Source organism: Engraulis encrasicolus, chromosome 11 (genome assembly GCF_034702125.1).
Source record: "Engraulis encrasicolus isolate BLACKSEA-1 chromosome 11, IST_EnEncr_1.0, whole genome shotgun sequence".
Lineage (NCBI taxonomy): Eukaryota > Metazoa > Chordata > Actinopteri > Clupeiformes > Engraulidae > Engraulis > Engraulis encrasicolus.
Window position 1 is genome coordinate 29,459,593 of NC_085867.1, and position 18,878 is coordinate 29,478,470.

Here is an 18,878-nt window from a genome sequence, read left to right on the forward strand (position 1 = left end):
TCGGACAATCTCAGAGGAGTAGATGTGTGCACATCCCTGATGAAGACCTGAAGGTCGAAACGTTGCTCGATTAAATACACAATAGACAAGCAGTGTCGCAGACTTCTCTTTTCACTTGGATTAACTCGGACAATCTGCCATTGTAATGGCTCCCCACCCCTTTCCAAGCCACCTTTGAGTCATTGGGGAGGCTTGAGGCTAGAGACACTGTACGTCCGTACTGTACGTCACAGAGGAAGTACTGCAGCGTCAGCGTGACATACAGCACTTAAGGTCAGAAACAAATTAAATACAAAATGAATACAGCATTTCCGAGCAGCGTTTGTTCCGTTGCGCACATATCTGTCCACTGTTCACCAGTTATGACATTTCCTGCATTGCCCCAGGTGACAGCTGGACTAAATGTTGAAAAAGCTGAACTGAAGCTCTCCGGAGGTGTTGGGTCATTATTAGGTAGCCAGGCCGTGCCCTCTAGTGACGCAACAGCTTCAGTGTTGCTACCAGTCAGGTCAAGAGCAATGCAAGTACTTTCTGAGTTCTCCCAAATATGGGAACTCCACCCACTTTTTTGGGAAGCAAACAATCATTAGCAAACCAAGGGAGGCCATTTGGGAAATGCCGTTTGGGAAATGTTAATTGTTATGCTCTTGGTCAGACCAAGTCTCGAAGAGATTTGAAAGTCGATGATAATCGGGCTAATTATTAGGGCCTCCCACACATTGGCTCCGACAGCACTGCGGCGCACTTTCGCTTCCGACACAATTCTGACCCCCAAACCCAATTTCACATGATCATGGATGGTCAATGGCCGGCTCTGACAAAATAGAACTCATCTCTGATCGCTAGACGACATCCGCGAATGTCTGCGGACATCAGCGCCGGTGTGCGGGGTTGTATTGACAACAATGGATTCGAACTTTGGCGAAGCAGTGCTCCGTACTTTGGCGGAGCCAATGTGCAAAGGCCCTTAGTATTGTTCATTGATTTGATGGGCTGTGGATAAAAGCACAATCAGTTGAATGAAATGATCTCCCTTGACAATAGAATATTCTTTTCTGATAGACTGATGTGGTATACATTAAATGTCTGGCAACTGACTGCCTTTGTAGTCTGACAGTAGGTAAACCTCAAAAGATAAGTTCAAATATTTGTGGTTAATATCACCACAACAATTCTCCAAGTTAGTGGTTTAATGACGGTGGTGACCACCCTCTCCTATTGCATGCAATACAGTAGCAAATGAACAGGATATTTTGGCACATAGTGCGCTTTATTGGCACATAGTGCGCTTAATTGTATTAAATGTAATTGTATTGTTCATTAAGTCATACGAAGGGGACTATGTATTAAAATGATTTTTTCCCCTGATGTAAATTGGAGATTCTTCCTTGGACACAATACAATACAGTGCTGACTTGACCAGGGAACTCCATGCCATAGGGCATGGATTTATTCAGCACCTCACCATGATTTGCAAGGCAACAAGGGATTAAGATAATGAGAGGATGCACACTTCCTCTTTGGCAAATGGGTGGATAGTGGATTGACGTGGAATCATGAGCTCCTGGTCGATGAAGCGATAAGACGTTGAAAAGATAAAGCGATGGTGGAAGGAAGGCCTACAGCTATGTTGCTATGGAAAGGCCAAAGTAAATAGACATATTTCTATGCAATTAGTCATCCGGTTGGCTATTGTTCCCTATTCATTTCCAATCATAAACTAGATGATGATTCCCAATTGTGATTTTATCAGAAAACGCAACTGGAGGTGTGTGCGTGTGCGTGTGTGCGTGCACGTGCGTGTGCGTGTGTGTATTGTGCTCCCTGAACTGCCTTGTTTACCTACACCAGACACGCATCAAAAAATCAGAAAATTCAGAAATCCCCATCTTGTCTACTCATGTCCTCGGCACCACTACAAACATGTACCGTCTACAAGGGGAAATAACACCACTGGAAGAATAAATATTTAACACGCTGTGCCCCATATGGTTCACACTACTGTCCAACACCCCCCCCCCCCCCAACACACACACACACACACACTACACACACACACACACACACACACACACACACACACACACACACACACACACACACACACACACACACACACACACACACACACACACACACACACACACACACACACACACACACACACACACACTTCTCCTGGCCCTCTTCACCGCAGCTGGCTGCTCATGTAAACAGCAGAGGTTATCGCAACTCGTAAACTCCATGAAGAGTCCCGCTTCACCATGCGCTAATAGCCATGTTGGAATCTCCCCTGGCCTGGGAAAGGTCTCATTTTCCTCTGCCAAAGGCTTTTTTATGAGGGGGGTGGGGGGGGCTTTGGAGGTCATAAACTTACGAGGGAGTGCGACACAAGAGCTGATGCACGTCTGCTTTTCATTAGTCATAGGAAACAGCTGAAATTGATTGCTCAAACAACCTGTCTGGTTTTAATCTACAGTATTTAGCTATTTAGTGTGTGTTGGGGGTGGGGCGGGCGCTTGGAGAGCCAGTGCACAGTCATGATGACCGGGGGAAAGCTATTTATAGTACACACCAGCTTGGGCCTGGACAGAGGGGAGGAGTCTTGATGGAACTGTAATGAAAATAAATTAATTGATTCCTCAAACAAAATGATGATGATGATTATGATGGTCTGTTTCTAAATTATAGATGCCTAGTGTGTGTTTTTGAATGGGGATCGAGCTTGGGCCGGTCTGGACACATATGACTGATATGACATGAGTGATGGTTTGTGTAGGACACTTGTTATTTTTGCAAGTTTGACGTTTGTTATTTTTGCTTCATCAGATTTTGTCACGCATTTCAGGTCAATATTGCTTATAACAAGTAAAAATAACTTGCCCCACGGACAAATGTCTTAAAACAAGTCTAAATAGTCTGAGTTCTAGTTTTAAATTCTAGTCTAGTTTAGTAAAAGTACTAGTCATTCAATGATTTTTTACTTCAACTAAGATTGACTAGATTGATTTACTTGAAACTATTTTCTTTTCTTTTTTCTAAAATACTACAGAGTGCAGATCAATACCTCTGCACCCACCTTCTCTCTGTTACTTATCCTCCCTTATCAGAGGCCAAAGTTAAAGTAAATTCATGGTGTAAGTACAACACTAGCACATGATATTACATAGCTGTTACACCATTTACGCCATTGTAGCTAATGCGATAGATAGACTGTGTTGTTACTGAAAAGCACTAAAAACCCAACCTAACCCCACCACAAACTTGATTCAACCAGTGCAGAGTCCGCTGAGTCAAGTACACAGGTCTACTGGTTACTCAGATACGCTACCTGTGATGGAAGGAAAATATGTTTCTTTTTTATTTTTACTTTTACTTTGGACACCTCTGCCCCTTATCTCTGTCACTCTTTTTCCTCATTCTGTCTCCTAGCCATCCCAGTGTTATTTTGGTCTTGTGGCTTTTCTGGAGTTTTTTTGTGTGTGTGTTTTTTTGTAAATCTGTTTGTTTCCGTCCCCCTTCATCCGTAGGCTGCACCTGACTTTCAGGAGACGAGGCCTCGCAATTATGTGTTGTCAGCCAGTGCATCTGCGGTAAGAAACGCACAGTCTGTGTGAGCGTAGAGAAATCTACACACACACACACACACACACACACACACACACACACACACACACACACACACACACACACACACACACACACACACACAAACGTGCACAGAGACACCCTTACCCCAGCAGGTGAACTCACACGTTGTATGCACTACTCACACATATGCCCCACAAGGTGAACTCTCTCTCTCTCACACACACACACACACACACACACTTAAAATCATCTGAAAAACACCCCTCTCAATACATACAATGTAATGCGGACTGAGGTTTCCAATTTTGGCCCCCCTTTGATCTGGGCCCAGGACAACTGACCTGTTCGCCCATACCCACCCCCTGTTGGCAGGCCTGCCATACCCACCCCATGTTGGCAGGCCTGCCTGCATGTGTGTGGGTCGGGAGTTGAACCGGAAACCTTTGGGATACAAGTCTGACGCTCTAACCGCTTACCCATGACCGCCTGTCAATCTTCAGTCTAGTCTAACTAATTATATATATTGTCTCCACTAAATGTATATCTCAGGTGACATGGGTATACTGGTATGGGGATAGTGCTGTATGTAAATAATATTAACCCATTTTAGCCGGCACCTGCAAAAAATGCCAGCTAATTGCCTATGACCTTTTTAGAAAAGGTGCCCTCATCCTATAAAAAAACAAATAACTAAATATCTAGTCTCTGAAGCATATACAAACATGATATGAGTTTTAAAAGTTCAGATCTAACATACCCACATTTTTAATCTAAAAAAATCTAATATGTCATGCCTGAATGCTGTGTCGCTCCAGGTACCTAGGTCAATACAACAACAAATCAATGTACACAGCATCCAGCATCAATGGGTTGACTAAGGATACAGGCCTAGTTCAGAGAACCATTTATTAATACAAACCCCAACTCCGGTGAAGTTGGGACGTTTGGTAAACTGTGAATAAAATCAAAATGCTATCATTTTTAAAACATTCAATCTATTCATTAGATGCAGAATAGTGAAGACAACATATTAAGTGTTAAAACCGAGAAAAAATATTGTTTTGAGGGACATATGTACACGTCTCAAAAGAGTTGGGACGGGGACAATAAAAGGCAGCAAATGTCGAGGAAGACTATAAACAAAACAAAAGACAACACTTAACAGTTAAATACATTAACCGATGAGATGGTTTTATATAAAAAAAACTGTGTTAATTCCTATCTTGGACATGATTTCACCAGCTTAAATGGTGGGTGTATTCCTTGTCATGTTTTGCAATGTTTTCCTTTCTGTAGTGCTTACAGTATGACAGGTCTTGACCAAAAGCCCACCATTTTATCACCTGCTGGTCCTTAAGATGGAGCCAAACTGTTAAAACATAGTAGAGAATGCAATTTGACCTTACTATGTGGCAGTAAACGAAGACCTCCCTTCAAAACATAATGCATGAGTGGCTTTTCATGCTGTTTAAAACCCATGTATACCATTCAGCACTGTATTTAACTCTACAGATGAGTGAGAACATCTTAACCAATGCACTACTGCACCCGCATGCCATCATGGAGGCTGACTTTTGAAGTTAGCACTAACACAAGTTGGATGGTCCATTTTCACTGTAGCACAGGATGTGCAATGCTCTATTATTGTCAAAAAGAATGGACTTCTACAACTTCTGCTGACTTCTGTAAGCAAAGGACAGTTTCCCATGTCTTCTGAGTCTATTTCAAATGAGCTCAGGTGCTTAGGACACCTTACACCCCTGTATCATTTGCACGCATTAATCATTCTTAATATGGTCAATTTTCAATAACTCTAATTCCTGGAGTGCTAGACTGAGACTAGAGCCAATATATATTTCATGATGTCATGAACCTATACAATGATTTTAATAACAAAAATATGTCTTATATACACTCAATCGTGGTAAATCAAGGGGAATTCAAAAATGTATGTAATAACTATGGTAATTATTCCCTTTGCATCTTTAATTCTGAGTGACTCAGCCTCGCTGTGATGATCTTATACCTGGACACCTATATTGTCCGTCAGTACAATTCATTTTGAAATGTTCTTCTTTGTTGTTTTATCTTATTTGGATGTTAACTAAATTTCATTGATCCCCGTCCCAACTTATTTGAGACGTGTTACATTTATCAAATTAGAAATGACTACATATGTCCCCCAAAACAATATTTTTTCTCTGTTTTAACACTTCATATGTTGTCTTTTCACTATTCTCCATCTAATGAATAGATTGAATGTTTTGAAAATGATAGCATTTTGATTTTATTCACTGTTTACCAATCGTCCCAACTTCACCGGACATGGGCATTACATGACAGCATCATGCTGGAGAGTAGGCCTAAGCTACTTGGGAAATCACCGCCATGTACACATGGTTTATTTTTACATTTGAACCTTAACAGTCTGAACGTCATAGCCTTGCTTTTTCACCAAGAGCTTTATGAATTCCATGTTTACGTTACAGCCTGCAATATCTTAGCATACGTCCATCCAGTGACGTGCGGTCAAGTTTATGGCTGGTGAGGCACTGACTTTTCCAATATCAGATTTTCAAATATACAGCTACAGTATTAGTAAATATTTGCCAAATAGGCATACCGATAAGTTCCATATGTCATAGCTTTCTTAACATAAGTAAGGCCTACATATTAAAACGTAGAGAAAATGCTATTAGATCTCTCTCTCACACTCACACACTCACACACACACACACACACACACACACACACACACACACACACACACACACACACACACACACACACACACACACACACACACACACACACACACACACACACACACACACACACACACACACACAGGATTCAAACAGTGGTCTCACATAAACCACCCAGCACCAAGGCGGACAAACAGGAGCATCACGGCGGATGCTCAAACACACACACACACACACACACACACACACACACACACACACACACACACACACACACACACACACACACACACACACACACACACACACACACACACACACACACAGGATTCAAAACACTACCACTGAGCACCACGGCGAACAAACCGGGACAGAATCACGGCGGATTCTCTCTCTTCCCACGGGTCTCACAAACACAGGCCTCACAGATACAGTGAGTCCAATATGTATTTGATCCCTTGCTGATTTTTTTGGTTTGCCTACTAACAAAGACATGATCAGTCAATAAATGTTATGATAATATGTATTCTAATAGGGAGAGAAAGAATATCAAAAAGAAAATCCAGAAATTAACTTAAAAGAATATATATTAATTTATTTCCATTTCATCGAGCAAAATAAGTATTTGATCCCCTGCCAACTGATTACAGTTCTGGGCCCACAGACCAGATGGGCACTTCCGATCAACTTGTCACCTGAATTAAAGACACCTGTACATACTAACATGCATAAAAGACACATTGAATCAGCAGAATCAGTCCATAGTATGAGTAAATCAGTCACACTCCAACCTCACCAGCATGGGAAAGACCAAAGAGCGGTTAAATGATATCAGGGACAAGATTTTAGACCTGAACAAGATTAAATGGGCTGCAAAGCCACAAGAAAGAGACTGGGTATTAATGTCCCAGCTGTTGATGCGTTTCTTCCAAAATGTGAGGAATACAAAACGACTATCCATCAGCCTGTCCGGGGTTCTATACAAGATTTGACATTTTGTAGGGATTTGATAACCATGAGGAAGGAAATCACCCTAGAGTTGTACGGGATGAACTAGGCAATGATATCAAAGCTACTGGGACCAAAATCACTGAGAAAACTACTGGTAGCACTTAATGCCACAGAGGTTTAAAATCCTGTAGTGCACACATGGTACCTCTACTTCAGAAGGAACCTGTGCAGTGCCACTTGAGGTTTGCCAACGGACATCAGACTGGTTTGGGATATGATAAGGAGGTGCTGTAGTCAGATGAAACCAAAATCAAGCTGTTTGGCATTATCACAATTCAATGTGTTTTGAGAAAGAGTACTGCTGTCTATGATCCCAAGAACACCCTCCTCACCATCATGCATGAAAGTGGTATCATTATGGTTTGAGGATGTTTGTCTGGCCAAGGCACAGGACAACTTCACATCGTCAACGAATGGATGGAGGGAGACATGTTATGTGCAATCTTGAGTGCAAACGTCCTTCCCTCCACCACTACACTGAAGGGTGGGCCATTTTTGGATCTCCCAACATGACAATAATACACAACATGCAGTCAAAGCAACGAAGGAGTGGCTCAATAAGAAGCATATTAAAGTCGTGAAGTAGTCCAGACAGTCTCCAAATATTAACCCTATAGTAATTCTATGGAGAGAACTGAACCTCCCATTTGCCAAGCTACAGCCACAAACTATTAATGTTTTAGAGATAATATGCAAAGAAAAATGGGCAAAAATATTTTCTACTATATGCACAAACATTGTCATCAACTAAAAGAAGCATCTGACCTCAGTGCTAGACAACTAGGGCTTTGCCACGAAGCACTTTATCTTCTTTAGCTAGAGGGGTCAAATACTTATTTGCCTAAATTAAAGACAAATAAATTAAAATATATTATTTTAAGTTATTTTCTGGAATTTCTTTTTGATATTCTGTCTCTCCATGTTTGAATACATATTATCATAAATTTATAGACTGATCATGTCTTTATTAGTGGGCAAACCAGCAAAATCAGCAAGGGATCAAATACATATTGGACTCACTGTACATAGGAAACACTGGTCTTACCTTAACTCGTACATCAGGTCCATGCGCCGCTCTTTCTGGAAGCCTGTCCTTCTCAATGCCAACGCCTGTTGCAACATGCTGAATGGCGGAGATCTCATTCATCAGCTCGACATAATTCTACGATTCGAAGAGTGTGTCTCATCACCACCGCGAAACGCCAACCTTTCCTGAAACAGGTTGCCTGAATGAGACGTTCTCACGGTTCTCCTTCACTTTGGCGTTGTGCATGCTAACGTTACTTTAGCCGGTGCTGGTCATCCAAAGCCACAAGACGCCCCAAACGTCTTCAAAGCAATTTGGCATTGAATATGAGTAGCCGAGGATTTGTGTTTCGTGAGGCTCTGTCGTGCCAAAAAGCGAGTCCCTACCAGAACACGAGTGCCCTCATGGAAACCCATGACATTTTTGAGAGAAAATTATATTAATTTTTGCAGCATGAATTACATAATTTATGAACTAAAAATATGCTTATGAAACATTACTCGTCCTCCACTTAGCTATTTGAATGAAACCGTAACATTTTTTTATGACAATTCTTCGATTCTTTTATGGAAATAATACTGAAATTGTAACCAGCTCTTTGTAATACTTCCAGAAGGAATGTGGATGCTTTATTGATAGGCTTTCCATCTTAAATTGTGTCGGATTTGTCTGCAAAAATGGGTTAAAAAATATCTGAAAAATTGGTCATTGGTTTCCATTGGTTTCAATGAGGGCACTCGTTTTTCGGCACGACACCTCCTTGGTAAATTTTTAAGTCACAAAATCCCATGCTAATGGTCTTCCACACATTCTCGCCGGTTGCAAACAAGAGACACGGATAACAAAACAAATATTTTCTGTTGTACCACTCACTTTGAGATCGGGTTGTTCTAATCTTCTGACTGGTCACCTGCAGCAGCAAACCCTTCAGCTCTGTCTGTCCTCCATTCTTTATCACATCTTTTTTCCCCTTGGAAATCCAACTTCGAAAATGCTCTTAGTTTCGTTATGAAATCCACTTCCATGGTAGCAGTCAAAGTGAACGAGCTAGCCAACACTAATGACACCGACTGACAGCATTATGAACTTCAGATTCGCTATGACGTAACTGCCAGCAAGACTCTCAATGCCAGAACGAGGTTGAGGCCAAGCTGCAGCTCGCCGCGCCACTGTATCTTTCAGTGGGCGTTATGCAAAAGCATTCAGAGTAAAGAAATGATAATCACACGTAGAAAATAGTAAAAAATTATCAGGAAAATGAGGGCACACCATACATATTTCTATTAAGTGTATAAAAACGTTTAATATAATATTGCCAGGTTGCATACACAGAACCAGTGAAAAGTCACGCCTGGTTTGTAACCCTATCTGTTTTTGTAACACACAGCACAATGGGTGTTTACGGTGTTTAGTTTATCGGTGATCTAAGTTACGTCATGAGTTACTAAACGTTGCGAGTCCCATAGGAATCCATTCATTAATGCTGCACTCTGCCGTCCACTTGCCGTCCAGTAGCCGTCCACTAGAACGTTTGACGTCACATGCAAATTATGGATAACGAAGCCTAAAGCTGTGCTTATCCCTCCAAGTCTCCCAGGCCCTGACTCAACTTGGCCTTTCACACCTTGGGTGGTGGTGGGGGGGTGGGGGGATCTGTAAAAAAAGAGCACGGAATTCCCTTGTTATTTGTCCCAAGTTAAGGCTTGTTGATAAAGTTGGTAAACAAACACGATATCCATTCTAGCTGCTCCCAACCCTCTGATGTTATCTGATCCAAGCATGTGCACTCCCACAGAGTCTGAGTCATCAGCCAGTCATTCCCCAACATGAGGAGGAGACGTTTTTCAGATCAGGGAAAACTGATGATTGCGTAATGCTCTCCGGAATGCCTTTCATGACATTTAATTCAGACTGCCAGAGTATTTTTGGAAAGACGTGGTGTTAGTCATGATCTGTTTTCCCCCTCTTCTCTAATCAAAATTGTTTTCTCTATCTTCTACCTTTTTTCCTCGGCAAAACAGTTGTCACTGTCCAGGGATTTCGCCAACTCTGAGTCAGAGAGGAAGGTGGTGCTCTGTTCTGTCACCTTTTTACATGTCCCATTAGTCTCGTAGCTTTTTATCATAGAGGTCAAGACCCGTAGGAGTAGCCATGCTCCATTTAGTGATCATATTTGTTATCTGTACATGTTAGAAGAATACATCTACCATTACAATTATAGATTGGACATGTCTTTATCAGTGGGGAAAAATACAAAGTTGGCAAGGAGTCAAATACTACTTTCCATCACTGCATGTACGTAGAACTTATTCTAATATAATGCAGTGCTGAATGCCTGTGCCCTGTAAAACAAAAAACGGTAATGTACAGCAGAAAAACATGGCAGTGTATTTAGTGAATGTTGGAGCATACAGTGTGTAGACCCTGCATTATATTATACTTATAATTAAATAATAGCAGCAAAGAAGAAGGTTCAGCAGCAGCAACAGTGGTAGCAGTAGGAGAAGTAGTAATAGTAGTAGTAGTACCAGTTGTAGAAGTAGTAGCAGCAGTAGCAGTAGTATTGCTAGTAGTAGTAGTAGTAGTAGGTTGTCCTGGTCCATGTGGTACAAAGTACACATTTTAAAAAGAAACAAGATTAGACACAACATAGAGGTGCGCTGTGTAATATTTTTTGTGGTTTATTTCCAGAATTCATGCTGCCCATTCGCAAATGTTACGTTGTTCACCAAATACATATCAGCACCATCAAATTCTAAGCGTTCATTATGACTGGGGAAATGAAAAGGGGGATCTTCTCCACCATCTTGAATTTCCAGAAATGCAACTTTTTAGCTGCAAAATTTGCTCTACATACTTAGCTTGATAAACCAGCCTAAATGTGAGATTGAATGTGTAATTTAGTCTGGCCCCGATGAATAGTACATCCGAAGATTGCTGATGAGAACAACCCGTTGTCTTTCAAACCGTGTCTGTGCCTATAGGACGGCGCTCTGACCAATCAGCGTCGTTATCTTTCTCCTTGATGTGCTTTCCCAACGTTGCGAGCTTCGTCATCACTCCCACAAAACCTCGCCCGCTTTGATTCAAAACAAATCTCTGCGTTGTGATTGGTTTGCCAGACTCTTGGCAAGCCTGGTAGACCACAACAACGATGCGAGGCCAGACCCACTCGCAGCCAAAAAAATGTGCCGTCCACCAGGTGGCGCTGGTTTACTACATACTACTAAATATGACTTCATTACTCAGTAAATACTCAGTAATATTTGCTCTACATATTAGTAAATATGACTTTAAATATTCATGAAAAGATCAAGTTTGGCAATAGGTAGCAATTTCAATGAGCAGCATAGTTGCAATACCTACTCTGGCCACCATCCTACACAGTGCACCTCTAAGGAGGTATTAGACCAAAAGTCCACACTCATGGTCTCTTACGGAAGTATTGGTGCTTAAGTCATAAACAAACACCCTGTCCCATACTGTGCGCTTAGTGGTTAAAGAGAAGCAACTACAAATATTTGTTTTGTCACTGATTCACCCTCTCTCTCTCTCTCTCTCTCTCTCTCTCTCTCTCTCTCTCTCTCTCTCTCTCTCTCTCTCTCTCTCTCTCTCTCTACCAGGAGTTTGAGTCATTTCCACAAGTTGGCTATCCTGTTTTCCTTGTTGTTACCAAACAGGCTACACATCTCACGTTTTTCCACTTCCCTTGAAAGCCACCACTTAAGGCAGCTGTATAAAAAAAACAAGCTCTAGGGTGTGTGTGTATGCATATTCATGTTCATGTTCATGTTGCCTGCATGACACTAATATTGCCTGATGAATGTTTTGCTTTCCTCTACTTTGTTTTTGCTCCAACTGCCCACCTCCCTCTCTCTCCATGCTGCATGAGACAGCTGTGGAGCGAGGAAGTAGACAAAGTGAGTATTTCCGAACTCATTTCCCAACTATGATAAGGACATCGGATGTAATCACATTGGATGTAACCACAACCTAAGCTTATTTGTTTTTTTTTAAATCTTGGAACTGTGAGTTGCTTCCACCCAAAGCCACAAAGGATATGAGGAAACAGTATTGTCAGAGAAGTTGATTTACTGTGTATTTAAATGAGACCGCAGCAATTTGCAGCTGTGATTGTGTGGCTGCTATTGTACCAAGTATGTGCCTGTGCAGGCATGTGTGTGTGAAAGATAGAGCGTGTGCATGTATTTTATAAGTTTGGTATTGGTATGTCATTTTCCTAAAAGACATACACACAGTCTCTGTTAAATGAATAGTCCGCCATGTCTCCTTAATGAACTATATTTTTCTGAATTGACATAAATTCATGATGAGTTCATTCTTTGTTTGTGCCTGCAGTCAGTCTGGAGGTGAGGCGAGATGAGGCAGGTATTAGTTTGTTAGCATTTGGCTTGCTCAACATGGCATTGAGTACCAAACGCGGAAAAACAAGTTAGAAGTGACCGAGTTCTTTCAAATCTTACCCCTTTTATATGCTTTGCTTCGCTGATTACAAAAAAAAACAAGTGTTAACAGACTGAAGCATGCCAATTTTCTATGCAGATTAAAAAAATGGACACTAGAGGTGTAATGACACACACAGCACTTCGATTGATATCTTGACATAGTGGTTTTGGGTAGGTTGCGGCGCGCACATCCAAAGTCACTTGTTGCAGGTGCTAGACAGAAGTGTCAGACAGTTGAAGAAGGTAGGTCTGCACTCTGCGGAATAAGCTCCAAAAAATAAAGTCTATAAAATATGCCTGAAGATCCAGGGTGATCGAAACGTTGCCATTTTAATTTAATAAACTTTATTTTTTGGAGCTTATTCCGCAGTGTGCAGGCCTACCTTCTTCAACTATCTTGACATAGTGCCCATTTGATCAAAATGGCAAAGCATTGATGAGAGGACTTTTCAACAGTGGTGCTACCAGAGGATTTTGTGATCTTGATCTTGATCTTGATCTTCTGTGTTTTCACAACAAGGTCCTGAGTTGTTATATGACTCATCATGAAGAAAAGTGAACTTGCTATGTTTTGGCTGGTCAGTTCGGCTGACCTGATGACCCTCCAGGGGTAGCCATATCACGCGTTGAACAGAAACTCCAAATGTTTCTCTGTAAAGAATGATGCTTAAGATTAGACTTTGGGGACGCACGCCCAACATTAGGGAAAATTCCCCTTGGCACATCAAAGTGTGTGCGTGTTTGAGTGGAATGCAATACTTGTGTTTGTAGCCAGCAGCCATGGTGAGGGAACTTGGAGAAGCCCAATCCTGTCTGATATCAAGGCCGTGACGTCAGGTAGCCTAGCAACCTGTGGTGTAGAGCAGAGGAGAAGTTGGGTGGTGTTCCAAAACGACAATCTGGTCTTGTTTACGATAAAGCTATGTCAACAAACACTGAAAGAGAGAGTAAATATTGCGCTGGTTGTTGTGACTCTGGTACTGCTTTCAGACAGGGCAGAATAGTGTGCTAGTGCCCTTTCCTGTTCCTTTTTCATTCATAGCCTGCATTCATATTCATGAATATTTAATACCAGTACCATTACAATTTGTTTTCATTGCATGAATATGCAGATCCTCTTCTGCCGTTTTGAATTGCACACTGGACCTCTAAAAAGACAGGACATTCTATTTTCTATTTTCATATTTTCACAGCCTCAAAACATTTTCAAAAATGTCCAGGACACGTGGGGAGCCTGTATTGCTCTTGAATGTTAAGTTGTTGTGATGTGCTTCCATGTAAATGTGACTCAACACACAAAACATTTTTCTTGGGCGGCTGTGTGTGTGTGTGTACGTGTGTACGTGATCTTCTTGTCCATGATGCCACCACAGGCCGAGCATGAGCTGCGTGTGGCCCAGACGGAGTTCGACAGGCAGGCCGAGGTGACTCGACTCCTCCTGGAAGGCATCAGCAGCACACATGTGAGTCACAGCCTTAACAAGCAACCGTGGCCCAATGGTTAAGGAGATGGGCTTTAGATCAGAGGGTTGTGGGTTCAAATCCCACCACTTCACTCCCTACCTCACTTCATGACTGAATTGCTCTTGAGCAAGGCGCCTGACCTCACACTTCCCCCACACTGCCCCAGGGACTGTAACCAATACCCTGTAGTACTTAAAAGAACTAAGTCACTTTGGACAAAGGTGTCAGCTAAGTGCAATGTAAGGTAACATCATAATCAGTAATACAAATATACAGTAACATCTCACACCTAATATAATGTAAGTAAGTATAATAATATTGAGTGTCTCTTCAGTTCAATTCTATTTTGATTATTTCAAGTTCAGGCATTAGTAGCACAAGAGAATCACAGCCTCACCATCCTCATAAATAGGATCACCTCAGGCCTAATATACTGCAAGTTCAACTCTTTTAACCCATTTTGATGATTTCATCATAATTTAGGCGTTAGTAGCACACATGCAAGTCAGAACCTCAACATGATATTATACAGCATTTATTTATTTGTATGTGAAATGTCATGTGAAAGATAGAAAGATAAAATTACCTTGATGAGGGAATAGTTGATAGGATAGGATTGAAGCCATGGGAATCTACTTTTATTTATTCTCTTTCTGGAAAAATGGATCAGATGAGATGCATGGGCCTAAACCATTTTAGCCTAAGGCCTTTTGGGAAAAGGTGCCCTCTCCCTGCACAAAAGGGACCACAATGGAAATAAGTCTTCAGACTTGTTTGTGTATATCCCTGTCTATTTATTATTTCCTTGCAATGTATGGTTACTGTTGCTATACAATGTTTTTACATCTAATAGACTAAATAAATTCATTCACTCATTCATTCATTCATTCATTCATTCATGCATTCATTCATGCATTCATTCATTCATTCATGCATTCATTCATTCATTCAATCACCCCTTTTCAAATCTAAATATCTCAGCCTCTGAAGCACATTAAAACATGAAATAAGTTGCACTTAAAAGCTTGAACCTTCATTTTGCACTAGAATGTGTTCATTCAGCTCTAACATACCCACATTTTTAATAAAAGAGCTCAAATCTCAAGAACACTGGGTTAAACCATTCTCCCTTCTCTACCGGATTTTAATCTGGGGTGTACTCACTTTTGTGAGTACATGTTCAAACATTAATGGCTGTATTTTGTTTTTTTCCAAGTGAACAAGAAATGTAAGCGGTTAAATATGTTGTTAAAAGGTCACAATGATTGTGTCAAAGTTACATTTCTGTAATGCTTTCCTATGAAAAGATATACTCAAAAATCTGCAAAACTGTGTGGGGTGTATTCACTTTCGTGATATACTGTATTTTGCCACTATTTTCTTTAGTCGTCCCTCACTAAGCAGAAAACAACACTGTCTGTAACCTCAGGGTAGGATTTCATATCACAGCTTGCAATGATAAAAAGAACACTATGCATGGTGTGGTCTTTCCTTTGAAAAAAATAAAACTAGTTTCAGTATCTGCAGACAATCGACATGGCATCAGAACAATCCGAATAAAGTATGAATAGAAATTTAATTGTGAGAATGAAAACACAGCAGGTCATAATATTGTCAATGTTTGCGATGACATTGATTGATTGATGCATTTAAAATGATAAGAAATAACAGTCTGTACGTTGATGAACACAACGTGAGTTCAATGTGGACAATGTGCCTGAAATCTTCATCTACTGATGAACTCACCTTTGGGTTCTGGCTTTTCTTTTCAATTTTTGGTCCAGCACCTGCTGTCGTGTGATGACGCACTAGGGATGCAAACAATTCATCAATTTATCAAATTTAATCGATTAATGTGTTAATCAATTAAAAAACATTAATAGCAATTCATTGTCAATTCTACTGACTCTTGATGACCCAGATGAAATTGGCGTGTGATGAGTGTGTGTGAAGAGGGGTTTGAATAGTATAGTGGGAATATTTAAATCACTGGAAAGGAGACGCTGTAGCAACACCGAAATGTTGGTTGGGTGTGTGCACAAAATAAAGCCTTGAAAACTAAGCTGCAGTGTGCTGCAGCCTCTCCTTTCCAGTGATGTCTGTCCCACTGTGATGCACCTGCAAGCTGAGTGAGGGATGATGCGTAGAGTCCCAATTCTAGTATTTAAATCACCTTTGGGTGAAAGAATTTAAATCACATTCATTTAAATTTTGTATTTCATCCCAATTTTTTTTTTTTTTTAGATTTAATAGTTTTTTTTCAGGAAACATTTTGGGGGGGGGGGGAACGGCGCTTATCAATTAATCTCAAGTCGATCGGTCAATCAACTAACGATTAATGAATTAATCGATAATTTGCATCATTATGACGCACGCATTTGGTCTTCCTTCAGTAACTCTGTCCCCACTGTATTAATATACTTCTGTTTTCCTGTTATAAGGTGAACCACTTGCGCTGCCTGCATGAGTTTGTGGAGGCCCAGGCAGTCTTTTATGCCCAGTGTCACAAGCACATGCAAGACCTTCAGAGGGAACTGAAAAGGTAAGAGAACCACATGAAGGCCAAAATAGCAAAGAAGAACTGAAACCGTGTATAAAACAACTCTAGACAAAGCCCATGTTATGTTTGTATTTGCCTGAACTGTTTATTTGTATACTCTCAGGTTGTATTACATCTATGTATACTAGTGCAGAGGCTTTACACATTTTTAGATGCGTCCCAGCATCTCTATAAGAGGGTCTGTCTGTCCGTCCGTCCGTCCGTCCGTCCGTCTGAAACGCATTTGTCTGAAACGCATTCCTTCAATTGTTCCTTACTGTGGCCACAAGGCGGCAGAGTTGCCATTTTGGACCGGAGCGAATGCGTGCAAGCCAATTGTTCCTTACTGTGGCCACAAGGCAGCAGAGTTGCCATTTTGGACCGGAGCGAATGCGTGCAAGCAAGAACATATTACCAAACAGGCAAGACGGCTGATACCATTGTGAGACAACTGAGGGGGGCATTCAATTTTCGCCATTGTTTTGCGTTTGGACAATGGGAGGCAACTTTATTTTGATTCGTCAGAAACTCGCGGAAATGAACGATTTAGAAGTCGGCAGGCAGTTTTTGACACAGATGTTTGTGCTCGGATAGAGAGGCGTTTGCATTGCATAACGCTCCACGGCATGGAACCGTAGTTAGTTGACAGGCGACCCGCAGCGCATACAGCTCTTCCTCTAAACGTTGACCTGTAACATTTGGTTATAGCTTTTCTCCTTTCAAAACATTTACATTTTCCTTTGTGCGTGGATAGAGGGGCGTTTGCATTGCATAACGCTCCACGACATGCAACTGTAGTTGACAGGCGACCCGCAGCGCAGCTCTTCCTCTAAACGTGGACCTGTAACATACATTTGGTTAGCTTTTTTTTCTTTCATAACATTCACATTTTCCTCCGCTTTTCTCCAGTCCACAAACTCGGGTTCAGAGGTCTGTGTGTAGCCTACGAGCCTCCCTTTTAATATTCCCAGCGAGTTTACTTCTGCCTTTTCAGTAGTCAGTTTGCGCTGCGCATTGTGCTCGAACTACAAGTAGACATCTGGGCCATTTGACATACGGTGTGTTAGTCTACTCGTAACATACAGGGAGGTTCTTTCGTTGGCGGGCTCGTACCCCACAGGTGCTTTTCGCTGCGCTCAGAGAGAGCACAGGACATAACGCGTCTTTCGTAATTGCTTTGTAGTCGTTTGAATTTGGTCAACTCTGGCACGGGAGCTCACTGCTTTGTGCCTTGACGGTGAAGCTGGTTTTGAAAAATAAGCGCATAATTCACCTAAAGGGTGAACCCATAAGCACATGATTCACCCAAACGATTTTATTTATTTATTATTTGTCGATGTTTAGATTATTTCCCACATGCACATGATGCTGAAATGGCGTGATACTAAAGGTTGATACTAATAAATGTCTGGTCATTTGTAATGTAGCCTACTTCATCTATGTGAAATTTGAAATCATATGGTTCTTTTCCAAATCCAAGAATAAGCTTATTATAGCCTAAACTGCAAAAAATAAAGCCATGTCTTGCCATTTTGCTGCCTGCCACATTATTTGGAGTGTCCATGATGACCAATAAACAAAAAGTACATCCTCAGGGGGGCGTTGACAGGTTAGGAAGAGGCCAGGGGGTGTTTGGGGAAAAAAATTGCATTGTTGGAACTGGCATAGAGGGACGCATCTGTTGTCCGCCTGTCGGCCTTGTTATTTAGTTTCCTTTGGGATTTGAATAGGGCTTTAAATGATCTACACTGTCTTGTGAAGTCACCGTTTGTCTGTCTGTCTGTCTTCCTTCATGCTCACAGTGCGAATGGCGAGTCGTAAGTATCGATGTTCAATGTGGAAAATTGTTCTTGCCTTGAAATGTAACCAGCTGCAGACACATCTGTTACATGCGGTTGTCATCACTACATAACTCTGTCATTGTAGTCCAGCTTTGTAAACAGAGTTCTCAGACAGTTCCGAATTAAATAGTCCCGTCAAGTTTACTTTGACCTTTCATTTAATTCCAAATTGTGAAGTGTTTACATGGCGTTTTCAAAGGGGAATTAAGCTTTTTTCAGAATTAAAGTGAGTTA

At 41.3% G+C, this 18,878-nt stretch overlaps 1 protein-coding gene across 3 annotated transcripts in view; it reads left to right on the forward strand.

Annotated features, from left to right (window-relative positions):
• Nucleotides 1–18,878, forward strand: part of sh3glb2b (SH3-domain GRB2-like endophilin B2b) — a 52,926-nt gene that overhangs the window by 24,216 nt on the left and 9,832 nt on the right. Inside the window, exons 6-10 of one of the 3 annotated variants that reach the window (XM_063210384.1) lie at nt 3,531–3,593; nt 12,231–12,254; nt 14,174–14,263; nt 16,706–16,806; nt 18,606–18,620. In XM_063210384.1, coding sequence (XP_063066454.1) covers nt 3,531–3,593; nt 12,231–12,254; nt 14,174–14,263; nt 16,706–16,806; nt 18,606–18,620 — 293 coding nt within the window. The remainder of the gene's footprint in view (nt 1–3,530; nt 3,594–12,230; nt 12,255–14,173; nt 14,264–16,705; nt 16,807–18,605; nt 18,621–18,878) is intronic. The other 2 variants (XM_063210386.1, XM_063210385.1) reach the window with 2 other exon arrangements.